We start from the raw sequence: 21055 nt of genomic DNA, 5'->3' as shown, positions 1-21055 counted from the left end.
AAACTGTAACCATTCATATTTAGAGGAGACATGTCATGGCATGTCCATCAGTAACTATAGTATTGGTGCTTTAGTGATGTAAAAATGGAAAGAATACTTCCTGCCTGTGTGCTGTTGCTTTCTTATTGAAAAAAGCAAGATGAGAAAGAACAATGACTTCTGGGAGAGCTGTTCCTTACTTTTGCATTTGTATTTGCTTTATAACATCTGTCTATGACTATTATTTTTGCTCATTTGTCTGGAAGGGTTAACCACACAGAAGTGTGTCTTTATGTGTGTGTATGTGCGGGCATGTCTGTGTATACTGTGTATGTGTACGCATGTATGTGTGTACAGTTGCGTGTATGTGTGTGTATGTTTGCATTTCTTGCTCTATTTAGTTTTCCAGAGAGTTGCTATTGAGAGTTTTTCTCTCTACTGCACCAATGAGAAGCTACACTACAAATGCTGCAAAGAGCCTAAAGTTATACATTCAGATGTATTTGTGGTGAAATGCTAGCCCGCAGTGAGTGTCTTTCTGAGCCGCTGCCATGCTGCGCGTACAGTAGTAAAACGCCTGCCTGGCCTGTTGTGTTGCAGCGGAGCTGGATTCGGAGCATGCCCAGAAGGTGTTGGAGATGGAACATGCCCAGCAGATGAAGCTGAAGGAGAGACAGAAGTTCTTCGAGGAGGCGTTTCAGCAGGACATGGAACAGTACTTGTCCACTGGCTACCTGCAGATCGCAGAGAGGAGAGGTGAGCTGGAGGCTTTTTAAGCCACTTCCATCTGTCATTCCACGGAAGATATATTTCCAGGCACTAGCACCGGAAGGAGTACAGTACAGTAGGTCTGTTTCTCAAGGCCAGCACCTTGCAAGCTTCAGGGGAGTTTAGAAGCAGCAGTGTCCATGATCAGATAGTCTCTGGAAGGGTTTGTTACTGGAATGATCCTGTTTCAAGGTCCTCATTCTTCCACCGACTGTCTGAAGTGGAGTCTGGGCAGATTAATTATGCTGTGCTCCACTTCCACCTGAAGACCCGTCTAACATATATTTATCCACAGTAGCGTACAGTACATTTACCCATTTATACAGCTGGGTATTTTACTGGAATAATTCAGCTGAAGTTACTTGTTGAAGGGTACAACAGTGGTATCTCACCTGGGATTTGAACTCTTGTCCTTCCAGTTATTATTCTAAAACCCAACCATTGCACATACTACATCATTTAGTCTCTCTAGGCTGTTTTGTGTAAAACCTCATATAAAAGACTAATTGCCGCCTGGTAAGTGACTGAAATCCGGAGGAAAAAGATAAGATCAAACAAAGATGATGAAAGCAATCCATCAGACCTTGAGAAGCAACCTCGACCATCGCAGGTGTGAAACAAAAATAAAATTCTGCCAAATTTCAGGATCCCTCCAGTGATCTAAAATGACAGACCCACTTGGGAAGACATAAACATTTTTTGAAGGAATAACCTGTGTTAATTTCCTTTAGGAATCACCCTTTCCTAAATTTGATCAAATATCAAATCTTAAAACAGATTAAGCAGTGCGGTGTGTTTTGAGAGTGGCTTACTAGATACCTCACACCTCTGAGTTGTTCAGTTGTTATATATTGAATCCTCAGTGGTGTTTGGGAATGATCACATTGTTCAAGTCTGATTTTCTGTATTTGACTGCTGTACTTTTTGGTCTTGAATTTAAAATTGTTCAGTCCAAACAGTGCATAGCCCAGTAGACCACTTTCTTATCTTACACTGTGATCACACCCGATGTGCAGAAGCTCAGAGATATGAAACCTTTGAGAGGTTTAAAGACCTGTCCAAAATCTGAAATACTGTTTGTTAATCATTTTCAAAACAGTAACTAATAGAGCTAATACTAATTACTAAAATATGATTAGGATTTAAATAGTGTCACACCAACAAGAGCAAATAATTTGAGTAGTATTGTCAAACTGCAGAAAATCCTCCATGTTTGTGTGTCTGTAATTGCACTAGAGACACATCCATTTATTAATGACGATTTACCTTCTTTCCAACAACTTTGTAATGACGTTGTAGTGGGCATGCCTGTGAACTGGCTGCTGTTAGAAAACAGCAGCATTAACATGCTTGCTTGCTGTGTTGTGCCTTAGGACAGGTCAGTACCAGCTTGCTGCTTACTCACTGGGCATTGTCTATAGCTTTGCTGAATACCCAGTAACACTACCACTGTAGTCTTTGAAAAGAAAACCTAGATGCTATTGTACATTGTGGTAAGATACCCTAGAAATTAAACTTTGACAGTAATTGATCCTCTGTTATTCATAGAATAATTAACAAAATAACTGCATCAGTAGAAGATGCTAAAGTAAATTACCATTTTTGATAAACTAAAGCAATTTTAACAAAACAGTTTGTTCTGTAATTTTTAAGGGCAGTTTTTTTTTTATTTGAACATTGGGAAATAACTTTAACTGACAATCCCGGAAAATCACAGAAATAAACATTATTAACTCTCTTTACAGATAACTTCTAATGTTTCACACACGCTATCAGTTTGAAATAGGAGGCGGAAAGGAATGTAGATTGTAAATTACATGCACATTTTTAGAAGATTGGTGTTGATCTTTGCTTAAATCAAATGGATTAAAGAAGTGTTCTATCTGGGGATTAACTCATTTGGAGAACTTTCATATTACATCAAAATAAAGCCATCCCTGAACACCATTCCAAAAGAAACATATTTTAATGACTCTAATGTAAGATGAGCTGGTTAAACAGCTGATTTCTGTTGTAAATAATTTTTCACAAAACAACAATTTCTTATTACTTTTCAAACAAATTTGCTACATTAAATGTTTTTTATAATGTATTTTAGTCTTGCAGACAAACCAAAATATCCCCCTTAGAAACTAGTGTTCTAGTTCAGACCCCACTTAATATCAAGCTACAGTACACCGGAGGATTTAAATAATTTCCAAAGTATCCTTTTTTTAGAAAGCGCACAACATGTTTTGCAGACTTGTTTACTTACAAAATTTTTGCATTACATATTGAGTATTGACTAGAATGCGGTTTGTTCGCTAAAAAAAGAGATCCAATAGTAATTTGCATTTGTCAGTGGGGCTCCTATGCTGTTCATGAAACTGATTTTATTAATATACATGGTTCCGTGGTAATTATTATTATTTTCTCTTTGTAATCACCCCGAAGACAAGATTCTGATTCTACAGTTCTTACAGTCATTCAACTGCAAAAGCTGATGTGATGTATTATACTGATGCAGCCTCTAAATTTGTCGCTGTCCAAAGTTTCTGTGGGTTTGCTCTGTTAAAGCTTGCAGTTCCCTGGCAGTCACAGCTGTCCACACTGTCCACACTGATTAATGTGTTGAATAGAGGAGCAGAAGCTCTTTGCTGTTTGCTGGGTTCCCTTGTTCCTTAACGTGATTCAGAGTTACATAGGATGTGTGGACGGTATTCTCTTGCACTTTGTTTTGACCCTGTACATTTCCCCTCTGTGCACGAAATATAAGTAACCTATAAGGACAGCCATCTCCAACCCAGGGTCAATAAGGGAATTGACTGTGGGTGTAACAAGCAGAAACAGTGAAAAGGTAAGTAGAAATTAAACTGTGGTATTGTTAATGATCTCTAGTACAAGAAATAAACTGTACTGTAGCATCCTTAACAATCTGCACTCTGCTTTGTGTCAAAATTCCTTTTTAAAAAAAGCCTCCAAACATCTGATTGGTTGCACTATTTAAAAATATGCGCTTCTTAGCTAAAACATTGTGCTGTTACTTATGCAATGTTGTTACGCTTTTGTAATACTTGTACTGGTTTTGCTGAGCTCAGTTTGTTGTGCTTTCTTTGACTGTGACGTTCTGTTAATAAATACCAATGATTCAAATTGAGCTGTCTGGGTGAGGTAATGTGATGTTTACTGTATTAGGCAGACATCCTTTAGAAACATTTTTGGAATAGAAAGTGTGTATTTTGAGATATCTCATCCAATAAGAGAACAACGAGAGAGAACGGCAGATATTCTGATATCACAAATTGTTAAAAGACTTTTAAGATTTTACTGCAGATTGGTGTTGGTTTTTAATTCCGGTGGGACGCAAACAACGCAATGAGGTCATTTTGGTTTTCCCATGTTTGTGTTTGTTTTGGAACGTTTTGCACTAGTTGAGGATTGCTGTGCAGGATTACTGGGGCATGGCCAGCTCTCTGAAGGAAACATGCTGTGACATGATGTGCAGACCTTAGTGTGGACTGTCTGCGGGCAGTAGTGTCCAGCTCTGGCCCTGGAGAGCCTCGTTCTTTATCCTCTCCCAGACGCTCAGTTGGAATGATTGATGCACTGGCTCCCCTTTCTTATATCGACGTGGCTGTCACTGGCGTCTAGAAGGATTAAGTCAACTTAAGTGTGAATTATAAGTGCATGAAGTACGTCTTGAAGTTCGTATTTAAAACCGTTAAAGTGGCCTGTTCTTGTATCGCATCGGACACCTCACAGTTGAAGGTGCCTGGTAATGATCTTGTGGCGAATTCCTCAGTCTGGTGCTGTACAATGTTTCATTTGTGCAGTTGCAGCAGTTGAAAAGCTCTGTGAGAGGTCTGTGTTCAATATGTTTTTCTGTGTCGTTACTCTGGGTTTCACAGTGGGGTTGTGGGGAGGCACCAGGCCGTTTCACGCTGCCTCCGGGCAACTCTGGACTTGATAAATTGACAGTTCCCTTTCTTTCTTTGTTGCGCTCCACTGTGCTGCCCTGCTTTGACAATACCTGAGGTATGGTAGCCATGCATCGAAGTTTGTTTCTCTTCCATCAAAAGCCAAAATGTACCGAATGCATTGAGTCACTGTACAAAAGCATGCCGAGCTTCTCTGATGCACTGCTGCGCTGAATTCCCATCTCACCCGAGACACTGGCTTAAGGTGGTGGAAGGTGTCTTGCTTGCCTGAGAAACAGAAACCATGGATTGTGAAAGTTAAGTTTGACACAAAAGTAACTGGCAGTTACACATTTTAAAAAAGGTGACAGTTCTGTTTAAGATTTAAATTGTCTTTCCTGGAACCACATCAGGCAGCAGGGCATCTTAAATCATTTCGTAACGCCTTTATAGGGTATACAAGTTAGTCCACACTGCCCAGAATCACTACAATTGTTGCTTGGATTGGGGGAGTCTTGACGTGCTTGATTCCTGGATTCAGATCCTTGCTGCAGTACAGCGGACAACCATTAGCAGAAACTCATTGTTGTCGTTTTGTTGTTCTCGTGTTGACAGAGCCTATAGGAAGCATGTCTTCAATGGAGGTAAACGTGGACATGCTGGAGCAGATGGACTTGATGGACATGTCCGACCAAGAGGCATTGGACGTCTTCTTAAACTCAGGAGGAGAGGACAACAGCGTGGCTTCGCCGATGCTGGGTACGGCACCCCACACCCTCACAAGCCACTGACAACACGTGGGCTGGGGGCAGTTCCCCACCAGTTTCCACTGGTTGGACAGGCTTGGTTAGAATCCGTGTTGGTTTGACTAAATCAAGAATGGGGAGGAAGCTGTAGAATTAAACTGCTGCTGTCATATCACCCCTAGGTATCTTGACATAAAGAGCTTAGTTCCACGACAGCCCCTTAGGGCTCTCCAGGAGACATGTGTGACACACAGTGGTGGTCTTATTGCGTGGGCTCTCATGGCCTACTAGCTGGGCACAGAGCTCCTTGGTGCCCCAGTGCACAACAGCGGGCTGAGGCAGCAGTGTGGAGTCGTGCTTAGGGTCTGTACTAGTATCGTGAAGGGTGTGCCCCCCAAATCCAGGGTGAGACACTGCTGTTGTGCACTTGGGCTCAGTACTTCACTCAAAACACTGCAGTAAAATGCCATGCCAGCTGCATAAGTCAGCACAAATTTAAGTTGCTTTTTACAGTGTAATATATGAGCCAAACACAAAACTGTATGAGCTTTGTCCTGAGCTCTTGATTGCTTAGACAAACTGAACATCACTTCATAACAGCTTTTTCAACGCTTGAAAATGTAAAAAGGAAGTGGTTCTGCTTGTAGCCTTTGATTTCATGCTGTAGGCTACATCACAGAGCAGCATTGCTTTGACAGAGAAGTGGTCCAAGGTGTCAGACATGGTCTTGACAAACAGCCAGATGGATCGATGTGTTTGAAAGTGCAAGGGCTGGAAAATACAGAACAAAAAACAAGAAACATTTTAAAAAAAACTTGCGAACTTCATCATAGATTCATGATAATTTCTAATAGTTTTTATTAGGTAATGTTTTCTGATGAGAAACATGGTCAAATATAAGATTTCCATATAATTATGATACACTAAGAAAAAATGACAGTGAAAACAATACAAATATGAAAATATTTAAATTTCAAAGCCTCAGTTCAGGAGTTCAGCCCTGTAGAAACCATTTTATTTACAATTCATATATTCTGTTTTCCTGAAATATCCAGCAAGCCAATCAAGTGCTAATATCCACAGTAAACGTTTTACACACTTCTTTTAGATGAACAGCAAATACTGAAATAATACATCAGGTATTTAATCTATTAAATTTAGGACTTTTAACTGTGAAATGTATCAGTCTGCTAAACTTGTTTTACCAGTTAAAAACTGCTTGCATTCCCATTTTGGATAGTTTTAAGATTCAAACTGTTATAGCTAAACGTTAGCTCTTTAATTAGATGGATTGTCCAGCAGACCCTTGGGCAAACCTACTGTAGGATGCAACTAACAGAAGCAAGTGACATCTTAAATATAACATCCATCCATCCATTTTCTACCTGCTTCTTCCAATTCAGGGTCACATAGCTGGAGCCTATTCTGGCAATCAGTAGTACACCCTGGACAGGGCACCAGTCCATCGCAGGGCAGACAGACACACACTCAGAGCAGGGCCATTGTTCCCAGAAGACAAGCTAGCAGCATGTTTTTGGACTAAGGAAATATAGTAAACCAGAGAACCTGGAGGAAACCACACGAACATGGGTCCCCAGTGCTAAAAACGCAGTAATACTAACCACTGCACCACTGTGTCACCTCATTTTTGGAAGCTAGAGGAGGGATTTGGGCACACAAAGTGGTTTAGCCCACTAAGCTATCTTGTCTCTTTAAGTACAACAATGAACATGGAAAAGGTGAGGGTTTTGAAAATGGTACTTTTCAGTGCTTGTAAGAAAATCAATGTTTAAAAGTAGCAAGTGTTACTGTAAGTATTCGTTTGCAGCAGTATTAGATGCCAGTGAGCTTCAGGCAAATAGACTGGAGTGGAGTCATCGTTAGCATGAGGGAGATTCAGAGATGTGTGTGGAGCACAGGGGGGAGGAAGGCTTGGCTGGGGAAAAGATGAGTCGTATTTCTTGGAGGAGCACTAAGAGTTATGCCCAGGTGACTGACTGCCGGCACGTTTATTGTTGGTGCAGGGCCGGAGATGGAGACGTACTCCAGCGAGATCACCCTGCAGGTGCCCAGCCAGGCCGAGCTGCGGCACAAGCTCTCCTCGCTCTCCTCGACCTGCACAGACTCCGCCAGCCAGGAGGCCAGCGAGGAGGCCAGCGAGGAGGGGGGGGACTCCCCCGTCGTGCAGTCGGACGAGGAGGAGGTGCAGGCGGACAACACGCTGGCTAGGCTGCGGGACAGCGAGCTCGTCAAGGAGAACTCTGACGACAGCGACTCACAGGCTGCGTAAACACAGGCCGTAAAAAAACAAACAAACACCCTGGCCCTGATTTCTAGAAACCTTGAGTGTGCTTCACTGAGAAGTACCAAAAACCTTGTCTTCTAACTGTCTTCAGTATTGTGCCGGATCATCCTCAGAACGAAATCTGAAAGCTTCTCTCCAATAATAAAAACTGTTTTGTTGCGAACTTTTCCTTTCCGCATTTGCAGCCTTCATTCCTAGTTTTCCCTCTGTCGCATTGTTGAAGCAGGAGATCCTTCCTGGGCTTAATACCGTCAGCGCACCAGTCACCTGCAGGAGAGCGTCAGAGGTGATCAGGGAAAAAGCATCAGCCTGTACCATCTTATTTCTGGCCAGCTGGACAGCAAGTGCAAGCTGCATTATTAGGAGGAAAACCACCTGAAACCACCAATGACCCGAACGATTCTCTTGACTGCTACTTAAAAGCCTACACAAAACCTTGTTTTTCAGCATACCCTTGCACTAAAGGATTATTTCCTTTAATATTGTCATTTTTATGAATATTTGAAGATTTTGTCTTGTCGGTACACTGTATGAGCACTGAAATAGGACATGTAGAGGTTAATTCGTCGATGAAGAGTAAATGCACAAAGTTTAAGCTGCGGAGCCTTCCCCAGGTGTGACCTAACCTCCATCGTGTGTAGCCTGCACACTAATGCAGGTCCCCATTCAGAGCTCATCTGCCTTTGTAGTGGCCATGTACAATTCTGTCACTCATTACTGCAATGTCTATAATCCATTGGATCCTTAGCCAGTGGCACACAGTTCCTTTGTTGCGTCTCCAAATCTGCAGTAACAGTAAGCTGTAAAAGGCAGAGTGGTCTTCTAAAAGTGCTTCACTTTCCCATGAAGTAAGTTTGTCTGATGTCTCTAGAAGGGTGATTTCCAGCCTTGATGCTACCTTGTCAATATAAGCAACCACCCATGTACCTACAGTACATATTTTGGATCAACAGCTTGTGGAAAAACCTGGCACTGCAAGGATCCTATGAATCATTGAAACTTACCTGCCAAAACACATCTTTCCCTTGGAACATCTTGGAATTTTTTTTGTTTTTTTTAAACTTTGTCCTGCAGTTCCTGTACCGCAATCCTTAGGCAGGTCCACATAAAATATATCACAGTTGCAGTATTTCACTCTGGAGCTGTTGTTTGCACAGTTGGTGTCTGTTGTAGCCAATGAACCATGAACTGCGTTTTTCTGTTGTTATGGGAAGGCAGCTGTCTGTGAGTAATATTACATATTAAAAAGAACAGTTATACCAAATGTAAATTGTGTTTTGGTCACAGAATCCAAGCTTGAGTTGGAACTGGTTGCCTTGGTCTTACAGTTCAGCCTGCTTTTCAGTGTGGGTGGTTGTCTTATTACTGTTGTCAGGACTTTTCCCAAAGAGAACCTGTGTGTGATTATTTTTATTTGCCAGATTTGTGTTCCGATAACTGCTTATTTTAGCGACAGAAAACATTTTTAAAAGATACAGGGCCCAGCGTCACAATCATTCGACAAAGGTGCCTTATAATTAGAGATTAGTTTAAAAAAAAGTCTGTTCTGTTGAAGCTCTAAAATGAAATTCTGATTTCATGTACCCAAGGTTATGTATTTCCTATATGTTTTTGCTTTTATCTCAGCCAGATGGTTGACAATTTTTAACATTTTACCAAAACACTATACCAGAGTAAATGTACTGGAGTAGTTTATTGACCAGTTGCTTTTAAATTCCAATATAGTTCTTAAAACCAGTGCTGTGTGTTCATTTGCTGCTTTTAAGCGGTAAAGACAGATGAAGCTGCTGTGGTATTTCTGTTAATATCTATATTAACCTCAGTTGTGCCACATAATTCTGATGGGGAAACTAGATAGGTCTAAGAATATAAATTTGCTGGTAAAAATGTTTCTACACTTTACCTGTGTTTACATCTTCTTTAAAAAAAGTACTCGGTTTCACTTTTGCCAGCAGCATCCTAATGTGTTATGCTTACCAAGGAAATGACAGTCAGGTAACAAAACATACAAACACATCATTGAAGTAGGAAACGTTTTGCTTTTATTGGTGAATCTGAATGTCATCTCCAGATACAAGTTATTAAGATACACGTATCTTTGACAGCACTTTTGCACTTTCTGCCTATAGTTGACAAACCCAAGGGAACAAAAATATTGAAATCCATCCAAATTACAACTTGTAACTGATTAACTACTGTACAATAACCAGGGTTTTTAATCCGAGCGTTGCATCCTATATGGCACATTGAAGACCAGTAATGGCCGGTGAAGGGTACGAAGTGTGAGGAAATGCTAATAGCAGTAGGAGAATGTAGATGTGAGATTCAAGGACATCGATCATCATCTAGGTCAAGTAGGGTTTACTATGGAGGGGACCTTGATTGTACATTCCATAAAGATTTTTAAAAAATACTATTCTCAACAAGTCTCAGCTAAGCTGTACATAAAACAATCAAGCACAAGTCCATTCTAGTCTGCTACATAACGATGACCTATAAAATACCGTCCTTGAAAGTGAGATGGGTCTGGTTAATGGTTGGAGGTGAACCCAGATACTGGGGGAGGAAGAGGGTAAGGTTGTGAATGAGGCTGAATGAATGATGAAAGCTTTGTGAATTGAAGTGAATAAGGATGCCCCCCCCCACATCCACTCATGGCTCCCTTTGGGAGGGGAACAACAGCCATTACCAATGGGTTTATCTACCACTAGCATAAGGATGGTGGGTTTCAGCTTTCAGCCTCCGATTTTGAAGGCCTCCATTCCCTCCAAAGTTTTAAAGGAGCACTCAGCATTGGTGTTCTCTCAGAGCCGTCCAAACCTGCTGTTCCTTCACCAATGCAAAAGAGAGGTGAGAGCGCTTCGGTGTGCATGGTTACAGCCAACACCATCATGCAGCTCTCCCGAAGCCTGGCGCACAGCACTCTGGGAAGGAAGCCACTCCATTACAAAACAAGCTACAGCACTACAGGCATGCGCCAGGGACTCTGCATACGGATTCTTAAGAATGCAGAATCGTGACACCCATCTAGTGCAAGGGAAAAACGAATGTCTGCCGACATCGCTGTCGCCTCCCTTGACGCCATGAAGTGGCCTGAAACATCCGCAGGCGGCTGGGCTCGGAAACCTATGGCCGTCGCAAAGCGTACAACAGGAATAGCTGCAAGGGTTTGGACAGGACAAATTCCCAGCGCTGTCGAAGATTCAAAAATACATTACAGGCAGCAGCTGGTGAAGGTATACAAAAGATACAAAAGTGAGACAGCCATCATCTATAAACTGTGTAAAACTGGTTACAACTTTGAGAAAGAAAAAGTATAAATATAGAAATACAGGCATATAGCTAGACCAAAACACATATTAGGCCATAAGCCTTCTTAGGGAAAAAAAAACAGCTGGGTCAGTTTCACTAGTCTGAATCTGTGGTCACACTGTGGGTTAACCAAGGTATCAGGGTAAGGAGGGGGCGGGGTGGGGGGTGCCAAGTGTAGGAAACCCCCTGGTAACGGCTTATTGCACACTTCCTCCACATGGACCAAACACTTTCCCTTCAGCATGGGATAACGCAGGCAGCACGCATGAGACCCCCCCACAGACTCTGCGCTGGAGCACTCCTGCTGCGTGGTGCGCTGGAAACCAGATTTGCTCCACTTTTTTTTGTTTTTAAGGAATGTAATTAGGTTGCGGTTAACACCAAAATATCTGGCAGTGATAATGGAGAAGGCAAATCAGTGACATTGGGAGTGAAAGGTTTGTTGACCCCGCATACTGAAGGGACAGGTTAACAGCCAGCAGAGGAGAGATTTCTAAAAGGATCCTCTAGTTCCTACAATTACAAGATGTATGATCAGCACCACTTCAGTCTGAGCCTTAAAGCACCCAGGTTTTTCGGAAATACCGGATGACACCAAAAACCCAACCAGCAGAAATGACTCCTACATATGCAATATCTCTTTCAAGTTAAAACAACAGCAGAGACGTTCTTATGAAGAACAGCTTCAGACAAATAAAGATCGAAACAGGTTTTGTAAAGAACTGACAGTGAATTGTCCAGAAGTTTTTATTAAACCTTTAAAAGTACAAACTTGGAAAGTAAAAAAAAAACTGTCAATAACCAACATGAATCTTCCCATATTGATGGAAAGGCTGAAAAGCAGCGCTAATAAATTAAACGTTGGACTGTAAGCAGTAAGATTTACTGTAGAAAAGAAAAACTCATAAAATACATTGTAAGGCCATAAAAACTTGACAACCACATTTTGAAAACACTCAACTTGTTTTCATTAAATACCCCTAAAACAGTTCAGTCTTCTGTAAAGGACAACAACAAACTGGATTATAGGATTTCTTGACAGTCATCACTGACAAGCTCAGTGCAACATGAGTAGCTACTACACATTGTTGAATTTTCAGTAATGAAAATGTAAAAACTTTTTTTGTGAACTTCTTCTTTCCCTTTTCTTAAAAAAGTAAAGCTAAAAACAAGAAAAACTAAAGGGGCAACAGCTACTCCTTATTTATTCAGTGATGTAAGCAGCACTTATTTATAAATGTTACAAGAGGAACCCTGTAAGCATCAAACTCAAATGGATGAAGAAACTGAAATGTAAGGCTTTTTCTTCATCTGCTTTATGTCCTCCTCAACCCTCCCTTCCCTCCCCCAAAAAGGCTCAAGTATTTAAAGAAATTTACAGGCATATGTACAAAAGTTTTTTTTAAGTTTTTTTTTTCCGTTTTTTTTTTCTTTAATACATCTTGAAAAGTGAAAACGCAAAGAAAAGTGAGAGGAAAACTGGATTTTTCACATTTCACACAGACTAGTGGCTCTACTTGTGAAGTCACGTCAGACCAAAACAAAACCAAAACAAAAATAATAATTAATGCTTATTGAGTGTAATACAGAAGAAACAAAATGAGTAGGAGAATGGAATGTTAATAAGATTGCACATCTAGAATCAAAAAGCGTTGAAGCCTCTTGTCCTGTTGTAAAAAATGCCAGAATAGAGCACTTTTTTTCCATGTAATAAAATAACCAACAGCACCAAAACAATTGTGTGGATTTCCTATCAGGCACAGTTTTTACATGTAACAACTCCAAAAGAAGGCAGCTCTCTCGTTTCTAGTTATCCTTTCTGTACTGATGCCTAGTGATGTAAAGTCTATAATGCTCTGATCAGCAACATGTCCAACCCCTTATTTCCTGAAAATAATTAATTTGGAGCTGCCTTGGAATTCTGCTCACTCCTCAAGATGCCTCCCTCCTCACCATCTCTCAGTAAAAATAAAAACAAACCTGATTAAAATTGAAAAAAGTAAAACGCTGCCGAGCAAAGCTCTCTCCCCAAAAAGCTGCTCGCATGACTGAAATTATAAAAACACAGCACTGATCTTAAACTAATGAAAACCTTTTTTTTTTGCTTTAAAATAGCCAACCTTTTTTTCACAGTTACAAAAAATCCATATTAATCTTAATGCAGTCAAAGGGGCTGATAGGAGGGGGGGAAACTCGATACAGGTCAGCCCTTCGACGTGCATCTGAAACAGTGAAGCTACTGCGATTCAAAAGGATAAAAAAAACTTTTAACCGCAGTAAGTGTGTAGAATATATATATATATTTATATATGTATATATTTAACAATTTAATGCTAAAACAAAAATACTTCTCTAAAAACAGAACAAATCCTCTTTAGAGCTAGTGCAAAGACAGCTTGCATTCTAGAGCAAGTTCTCCATACTATGGTTGGGAAAATGAAATTTTACCCCCCCCCCCAAAATAAAAAAGTCATCATCTTCAGGAGGAACTCGAAGCACTTTTGGACATGTGTGAGGAGGAGAGGCGGAACAGCGGCACATCCACAGTGGCCCGTTTCCTGGGCCCTCGCTTCACCGGAGCCCTAACGAGGCCTACGCCATTCTCGCCCGTCTTCATGGCCGCCTTCCCACAGACCTGATTCACCAAGCTGTTGATTTGCTCCTGTCACGACAAGAGGACACGAGTGTGAACGACAGAGCTACAGGAACAGCGATGTCTCCCGTCACGACAAGAGGACACGAGTGTGAACGACAGAGCTACAGGAACAGCGATGTCTCCCGTCACGACAAGAGGACACGAGTGTGAACGACAGAGCTACAGGAACAGCGATGTCTCCCGTCACGACAAGAGGACACGAGTGTGAACGACAGAGCTACAGGAACAGCGATGTCTCCCGTCACGACAAGAGGACACGAGTGTGAATAACAGAACTGCAGGAAGCTTGGCAAAGAGGGAGCTTATTTTGTATGTACATTGAAAACAAGAATGGATATACAGATTTAGCAAGAAACGATACAGGAAAATCGAAAAACATTCTTCAGTTCGAACAATTTTGAACATATTGGAGCTTCTCTAAAAAAGCAGCAAACACAGGTGTTGAAAGCTGTACGGTAAACTGCTATAAGGATTTTGGTTTGTAAATTGAATTTAATCTTTTAGTGCAGTAACTCCTACTGGGCAAAGCCTCAGTGATGATGCAGTTAATGGCAAGCAACAGTAAGTGGCTGCCTATAAGCTTAGTTTATATTTACCCAACTTGGAACACCTTATTGTTTTTAGCCTTAAGCGCCCTGTCCTGTGATGCACGGAGAGGATGAGATCAGATATGCACCACCAGCCAGCCGCTCTATTGAGCAATTCATTTTTTAATATGCCTACTCCAATGGAGGGATAAGGAACAGTGTGATCGAGTTTTCATAATCGCTTGGCCAACAGCAAACTGAAAAGGGGGTGTCAGTCACACACTGGTAATGGTGCAAATTTGAATTTGCTGAAAACCCATTGGATACATGGTGAAAGCATCATTTTAAAGCAGGAAGAAACTGAAGTCAAGATAAGGGTATCAATACTATGGATGATTAATAAAGTGAATAGCAGGAGACATTAAGAATGAACAATTCAACATATAACTAGACAAGTTCAAACAGAATTAACTGTAAATGAAAATAAACATTATCACACTAATATTGTGTTATATATATTTAGATTGTACACATTTAGTCTAATAAAAGCTACCATGAAATTTGATCATTTAAACTTTACATGAGTTGAACGCGGGAAGGTTACCTCATCGTAGCGATACATCAATTTTAGGCCACGACAGGACTTGTGTTTCTCTACGTAGCAGAGAGCACACTCCAAACAGAACACCACATTCTCATTCTCTTGGACAACCTGCAAAGACAAGATCAGACACGGTGAAGGGAACTACCTGAACACCAGATGCAGGACTTTTACAATTGCTGAGGTGTCTTTATCATGGTTCTTCTTTCTTTCAGATAGCATTAACTAGTCCGAGAAGATCACGTGAAAAAGTGGCTCATTTCTCAAATGGCTGGATGTGACAGGCTAGGGCTCCTTAAGTATCAGAAAGGCCATGAAGAAGACATGGCTCTGGTTCCACGAGTTTCAAACTATTTTCAGCCAAATCCCTTTCCATTACTCTAAGCAGGACCGCTCTTAGCTCAGGTCGTGATGAGGGATCTGGCCTGTGGAACTGAACCACGAGCACTGGAACTCAAGAACTGGGAGTTATTATGGAACAGGTAATGGAACTCATCTCGCACCCTCTAGTCATCCACACACTGTCTGGCCCTGAGAGTGTTTATTCATTTGACTGGAGGTTCCTGATAGTTTCGAACAGTGAATGCGGAATTCAAATTGACCGTAGAATGTAAAGATAAGGGGGGGGGGAAGGCAAATTGTAGAAATTAGTCACAAATCCTTTAGGATTTAATCACTTAACCAATCTCTAAATAGTTAGCTAATTTATTAGTGGCCAAATGAGCCAAGATCAGCATGATCACAAGCAATTGATTGATCCTTGATGCCTACAAAGCCAGAGGTGGCAAAAGCTTTCTCTCTGGGACTTGCTGGAGACCAGCACAGTAACAACGCTCAAGTTTCACAAATCCCTGAAAGGAAAAACTTCAGTTCACTTTCCAAACTGTGCATTCTCCCCTCACAGTCAGCATTCGACATTGAGCTGACAGGTCTGTGTCAGGATCTTAATATTTCAACGATGCCCTTTTCAGGATGCCTGGATCGAATATTTAAGAGGTCGATGAATGTTCTGCTCTATAACAAACCTACCACCCCACCACACCCCCGGTATCGACCGGCCCGGTTCTGGTCCCCGTCTCTCACCATGGAAAGGTAACAGAGGTGCTGGCATATCTGGCAGCGCCGCTCCGATGTCTCCAGTGCCAGCCACTTCCGCTGCTTCTTCTTGCCCTCCGCTGGTGTCTGGTTGTTGTCGTGTGTGCCGTAGCGAGCCGAGGAATGCAACCCAGCCTCATACAGCTTCTGCCGCTGCCTCAGCTCAATATCCCTGCCGGAGAAGAGGCGAGAGACCACGGTGAGCCTATGATGTCGGGCAGGCTTCAACACCACCACTAGTGGTCCACCAGTGGTCCACCCCTGGTTCCCCACGGCCCCCTGCTCCCTTCCCTCCTTACAGCTCGGTTTATTCGTTCTTGACATTGCAATGAAAAAATGTGAATCTCAAAAGAGCTAGACATTCTTGCAGGAACGGAGTTACTTGCTGGACGTTCTGATGCAAAACACAACAAATGAATACTGGGATTGACACGTGTTAGCACAAAAAATGTTTTACATTTTAACTCAAGAGTGTCAATGGCTTAGTTTCTAAAGCAACAATTGGTCCCTGAAAACTTATTTACATATCAACACCTTTTTTTAAAGAAAGTTGGCAGAACTGAGAATATAACCTTTTGCCAGTACCTTGAACAAAATGTAATTCTTCCTTGGTGTTAGTAAAGGGGCTATTTAACCTTGCAATTCGCTTTTATGAAGCCTCTACGTTGCACAACAATCACAACAGAACCAGAACACTCCACAGAAGATGAAAAATACCTGAGTTCTTTGAGAAGTGAAGCGATTGTACTCAATATCTGTCCATTCTCCCGCTTGGACTCCGCTGCTGCAATCTGGTACAGCAGCTTTTCCATGGAAAAAGGTTTTGCTATACGTCGAAATTTTAGGTCCTGCAGGAGAAAATTAAAATAGCTTATAAACACGGCAAGAACTACTGTGGTTAGCAAATCGTCCTCCGACAAGCGAATTTCACTTCTGTTCTCCTAAGTGACCTTTGTTTGCCTCTCTTCTCAAAGCTCTTCCCTCCCACCTCTCAAAAGAAATCAATTAGTCCAGCTTTTAATCTTTATTTAGTACACCTGCTCAAGTGCATCACAGTACTAATCACAGGCTTATTGCAAAGCAAATGGTGTGTGAATACATCTTGGGTGACAGGTAATTCTGGCCAAATGATGCTGCAGACACAGCAAGCAAAAGCACCCTGTAAGTTAAAGTCATTCTAACTCACAAGATCAGTTTTCAATGAACCCTTTAATTCATCCCTTTTAATTATTTTCAGAGGAAGATGTTCAACAGAGAAGACTGTTGACAGACATGATGACAGACAGACTGTGGACAGACGGTACTCGAAATCCTTGAAAGAAAAGGACAAATCAACTCAAAGGATTTCTTGACGACCGACAGCGAAATAAAGCTGAGAGCATAAAAGAAGCGATTTCTTTACACAGGGGGGTTGTGGGCATCTAAACAATCTAAACAATAAAGCTGATGGAAGATTCCCTGGAGTCCCAGGATTCAAACAGCTGGAATCAATATGTTCCAGGCAATCTGATGAAAATGAAATGTTCTTCTGTCTATTTCTAACTTGACGTTCTTGCATTATTAGAATTAACTTCAAAGAGACGGCCTTGGCTGTATTTTGAAACTGGGGAATTGTAACGATCGATATACATTTCTGTGTTTCCGTGTCACTGGTCCTGACCCAGAGATGGGGCTGAGAGCCCTTACCCGCCTTGATGTAGCTCCGTCTTTACTCACCTTAGCAGCCTCATATCCTAGGTCCATCCACTGGGTGGTAGCAAAGTGCACAGTTTCGGAAACATTGTAACCACAGCATATTTTGGATACGAAGGTCCCTGGGAAGCAGACGATGAACTGGCCGCTCTGCTGGACAGTGCGATGCACCTTGATCCCCTCGCGACTCAGCGTCTCCGGAGAGATCTGCCCGTGGGGGAGAGCAGGACAGAGATGGGCTCAACACAAGTGACGCACATGGAGAGGAGCCGAGAAGTGGCAGCGCAGTTCACGGAAGGCGCAAGACAAGTTTGGAGTTGTTTTTGTGATCAATGTATTTTACGAGGTTGAATTTGTTACGAAAAAGGGCTTTTTTTCCCCAGAGAACACTCAAGAAGACTCATATCCTCCTGTAGTGCTCTGAATTCAAGAGTTTTCAGAAAAGGTTTTAGTGATGCAGCTGCCTTCTTGTATCACCATGGATGGATGTTTTTTAGACCTGATCTTTGCATATGGATTAGAACCAACTGAAACTATTTCCACACGTGGCTTGCCAAGGTGACCAACCACCTTTCAGTTATTCCTGAAATGTCACATACACCATATATCTGTCTTCTCTGTAAAGAATACGTTTAGAATTATAAACAGATCCAATCAAATCCTACAGTTATGAGATCTGGATACAGAAACTGAAAGAATAGCATTCCTAAGCTGGTAAAAACTGCAAACATCAAAAGGCAGAGCCACACAACAGTACATCCTGCAGTAACTTGTTCACTCTGCAGTCTGAATTTATTCCAAATCCAAGCAAAACTGCTTTATTACGTCTTCAGTAAAGATGTAAAAGATACACTCACAAAAAGAGGAATCCTACACCCATTATAGACCCAGTGTGTTCAAATTAAGCCTTGGAACAACAAACGTAACTTAAGAGCAATTGAAACTGGCACAGGATAAATGCAGCTTCATCTTTCTCTTAGTACTAAAGAGTTGTAATTAGGTTAAACAGCAAATAGATCAATTTATGGTTTAAGTTGCCTAAGTAGTCAAGAACTTAACTGGAAAAAATCTAGAAGGTGAAGGTTTACTCCAAGAATAGTACTACGGAACACTGGCCTAGACAGTGTGCACTATTTGCTTTTTTTTTTGGTAACAAATCATTTCCTGAAAAACCTTTGCGCTTCGCTAGTAATGTTATTTTTAATGCAGAGAAGAATTCAAGTTGAATCAGTGTTGCTGTCTTTTGGCTTTCTTGTTGCTTGACGAGGTAATGCACCATACAGGCTTGGTGGATCGGTAGGCAGCACTCTTCCCTTGGGACTAAAATTTCCCATCTAATGCTCCAGTATGGTGACAAGTGACACTGCGCTGTTGCAGGTCCCAGTCTTTGGAGACTTTAAACGGGGCCCCAAGCTCTTGATTATTAAAGATCCTCAAGGTACTGTTCACAACAGCAGAAGAGTTACAGTAACGACTGTGTTCTGGTTGAACCGTGTACAACCAGCTGTCAGTAAAGTAGCTTCAGCAGGTCACACAGCTTCTCATTGCTCCTCATGAGCTGCTGTGCAGTGGGACTGCTGGAACTGAGTGGCTGTCGTAGGTCATCTAACTGGGACTGCACAACAGTGACTGATTTGATTGTAGTCTAATATCACCCGCATTGTGATCAAATTCAACACTTATTATAGCACAGTGGGAATTTATATGCAAGTGGGATCATTCATACCTAGGGTCACACAGTCAAAAGAATGAAGACAAAAAAAATACACATGGAAGAAAATCTGTTCTTTCAAATATTTAAACACAGGACTGTAGCTTATAAGGAACTTAGTTTCTATATGAAATGCTTTTAAAAAGGATGTAACATTAATGAACTTCCCAGCCAACTACAAATAGCTGGCAAACACAAAAATATAGAAAAAGCAAAACAAAAACTTGAGTGTTCAAATTCAAAATGTAAGTTAATTTAAATCTCATAACTAGTCTTCGTAAGGACCACCTTAATATTTATTACTTAAAACTAACTTCCTTTTGTCCATAAAACTAATTTTCTTCAAGACTTGAGATGGGAACTGGAAATGAATTTTAGATTTTGTTCAAAGCTTATTTCAAGAACCTGTCTTCATGCGGCCTGAGAAAATGCCGAGAAGGTGCAGAGGACCAAACTAATAATTACTGTAACCAGCTTCTTTTCTGGTCTCATTGAAAGCCTGGGTGGGTGTGGGCTCAAGGTGGCTGTACTGGCTCATGGGACAAAAAACGTGCAGGCTGAGGTTGGAGGCCTTTTCTGGAGAGCAAAGAGAAATAGAGATGCGTCGCCTCCTGCTGTGCTCTAAACACAGTCATCTTTTGGAATCCAAGAACAGCCCCAAAACATATTTAACGACAAAACATAAAAAAGCATGCATACATGCATCATCTTCTAATTTCCAGAATTTGAGAAAATCGGAGTCACACAGATGACCTGCCTGCCTGAATTCTATAATGCAGAAGCAAGACTAGCCTCACCATGATGTTCTTTTCAAGCATTTCCAGCCCTGGAGTCCCATTGGCCTGAAGCAGTGTGTGCACCACTTTGTCAAGTTTAGCCTTCTCCTCAGCAGGAATGCAGTACCTGGGGGACAGAGCGCAGCGTGAGCACCACAGACAGAGGCGTCCCGAAGCCCAGCAGCTGACAACAACCCTTGAGTTCCAAGTGTAAACGAAATCATTCCACAAAGCTCTCCTTTTCAGCACCGGCGTCCTTTAGTATCACCCACCCTGTTGTGGATTGGGCTGCACATGAAAGTCATTTTTTCTTAAGAAAATCAACTGCAATTTATGCAGCGATGTTTTATGTACAGCATGAGGGCAACCCACCCCATGTGCAACCGAAGGGCACCCTACCCCGCTGACGTGCTTGCAGGTACAGCAGTTCCAGCCAGTATCCCCACGGTAAAGGGGAGACTCTAGGGAGGCCAGATTGTAGGTTAGGCAGGAAACCCATACGATCGCAATGGGGTTTTTTTCAATTGCAAGGTTCCCAAAACAAACCAATCCACAACAGGGTGGCGTGGTATCATAACTCGTGAAGCGCATGCTGTTGGAATAAGTCATCAGAAACGTTTCCTGTCTTTGTCTTCGACATTACTGCAAGAGAAAAGCTTCTCATACTTTAAAATACAGAAGCCATAGTGTTCCATGTTTTAAATATTCTCACAACCACATGCCCCCCCTTCAAAGGGCAATTAACACTCTCTAGATCCCGATTGTGATGAAAAATGCACAACACTCTGGGACCAGTAGAGACTAGTAGCTGAGATGTGAAGTGAAAAGCAGTTCTACTTTTCTTCATAATTGACAGAATTGTAACATTTTAGGTGGGAAAGAGAAAAAACGGCAAAATTTAAAGGGACACCATGTGACAGAAAAACATAGAAAACACAGAACACTATGAATGCAGTAAAGTTAGGAAGTGCTCTAAAATCGGAATATTCAT

The 21055-nt window shown here is 41.6% G+C and overlaps 2 protein-coding genes across 3 annotated transcripts in view; one reads left to right on the top strand and one right to left on the bottom strand.

Annotated features, from left to right (window-relative positions):
- The window catches only part of dtnbp1a (dystrobrevin binding protein 1a), a 105888-nt gene extending 96930 nt beyond the window's left edge, over nucleotides 1–8958 (top strand). The window contains exons 8-10 of one of the 2 annotated variants that reach the window (XM_088601176.1): nucleotides 580–735; nucleotides 5268–5402; nucleotides 7414–8958. In XM_088601176.1, coding sequence (XP_088457302.1) covers nucleotides 580–735; nucleotides 5268–5402; nucleotides 7414–7679 — 557 coding nt within the window. In that variant the 3' untranslated portion in view covers nucleotides 7680–8958. Of the gene's footprint in view, nucleotides 1–579; nucleotides 736–5258; nucleotides 5403–7413 lie in introns of both variants that reach the window. The other variant, XM_088601175.1, reaches the window with a different exon arrangement.
- Nucleotides 8959–9713: 755 nt separating this feature from the next.
- Nucleotides 9714–21055, bottom strand: part of jarid2a (jumonji and AT-rich interaction domain containing 2a) — a 99753-nt gene continuing 88411 nt past the window's right edge. The window contains 7 exon segments of the mRNA XM_088601173.1: nucleotides 9714–13530; nucleotides 13533–13668; nucleotides 14794–14901; nucleotides 15874–16057; nucleotides 16603–16733; nucleotides 17602–17784; nucleotides 20086–20191. Coding sequence (XP_088457299.1) covers nucleotides 13451–13530; nucleotides 13533–13668; nucleotides 14794–14901; nucleotides 15874–16057; nucleotides 16603–16733; nucleotides 17602–17784; nucleotides 20086–20191 — 928 coding nt within the window. The 3' untranslated portion in view covers nucleotides 9714–13450.

Source organism: Lepisosteus platostomus, chromosome 12 (assembly GCF_059453375.1).
Source record: "Lepisosteus platostomus isolate fLepPlt1 chromosome 12, fLepPlt1.hap1, whole genome shotgun sequence".
NCBI lineage: Eukaryota > Metazoa > Chordata > Actinopteri > Semionotiformes > Lepisosteidae > Lepisosteus > Lepisosteus platostomus.
The sequence above is the reverse complement of the archived record's forward strand: the minus strand, read 5'-3'. Positions and strand labels throughout refer to the sequence as shown.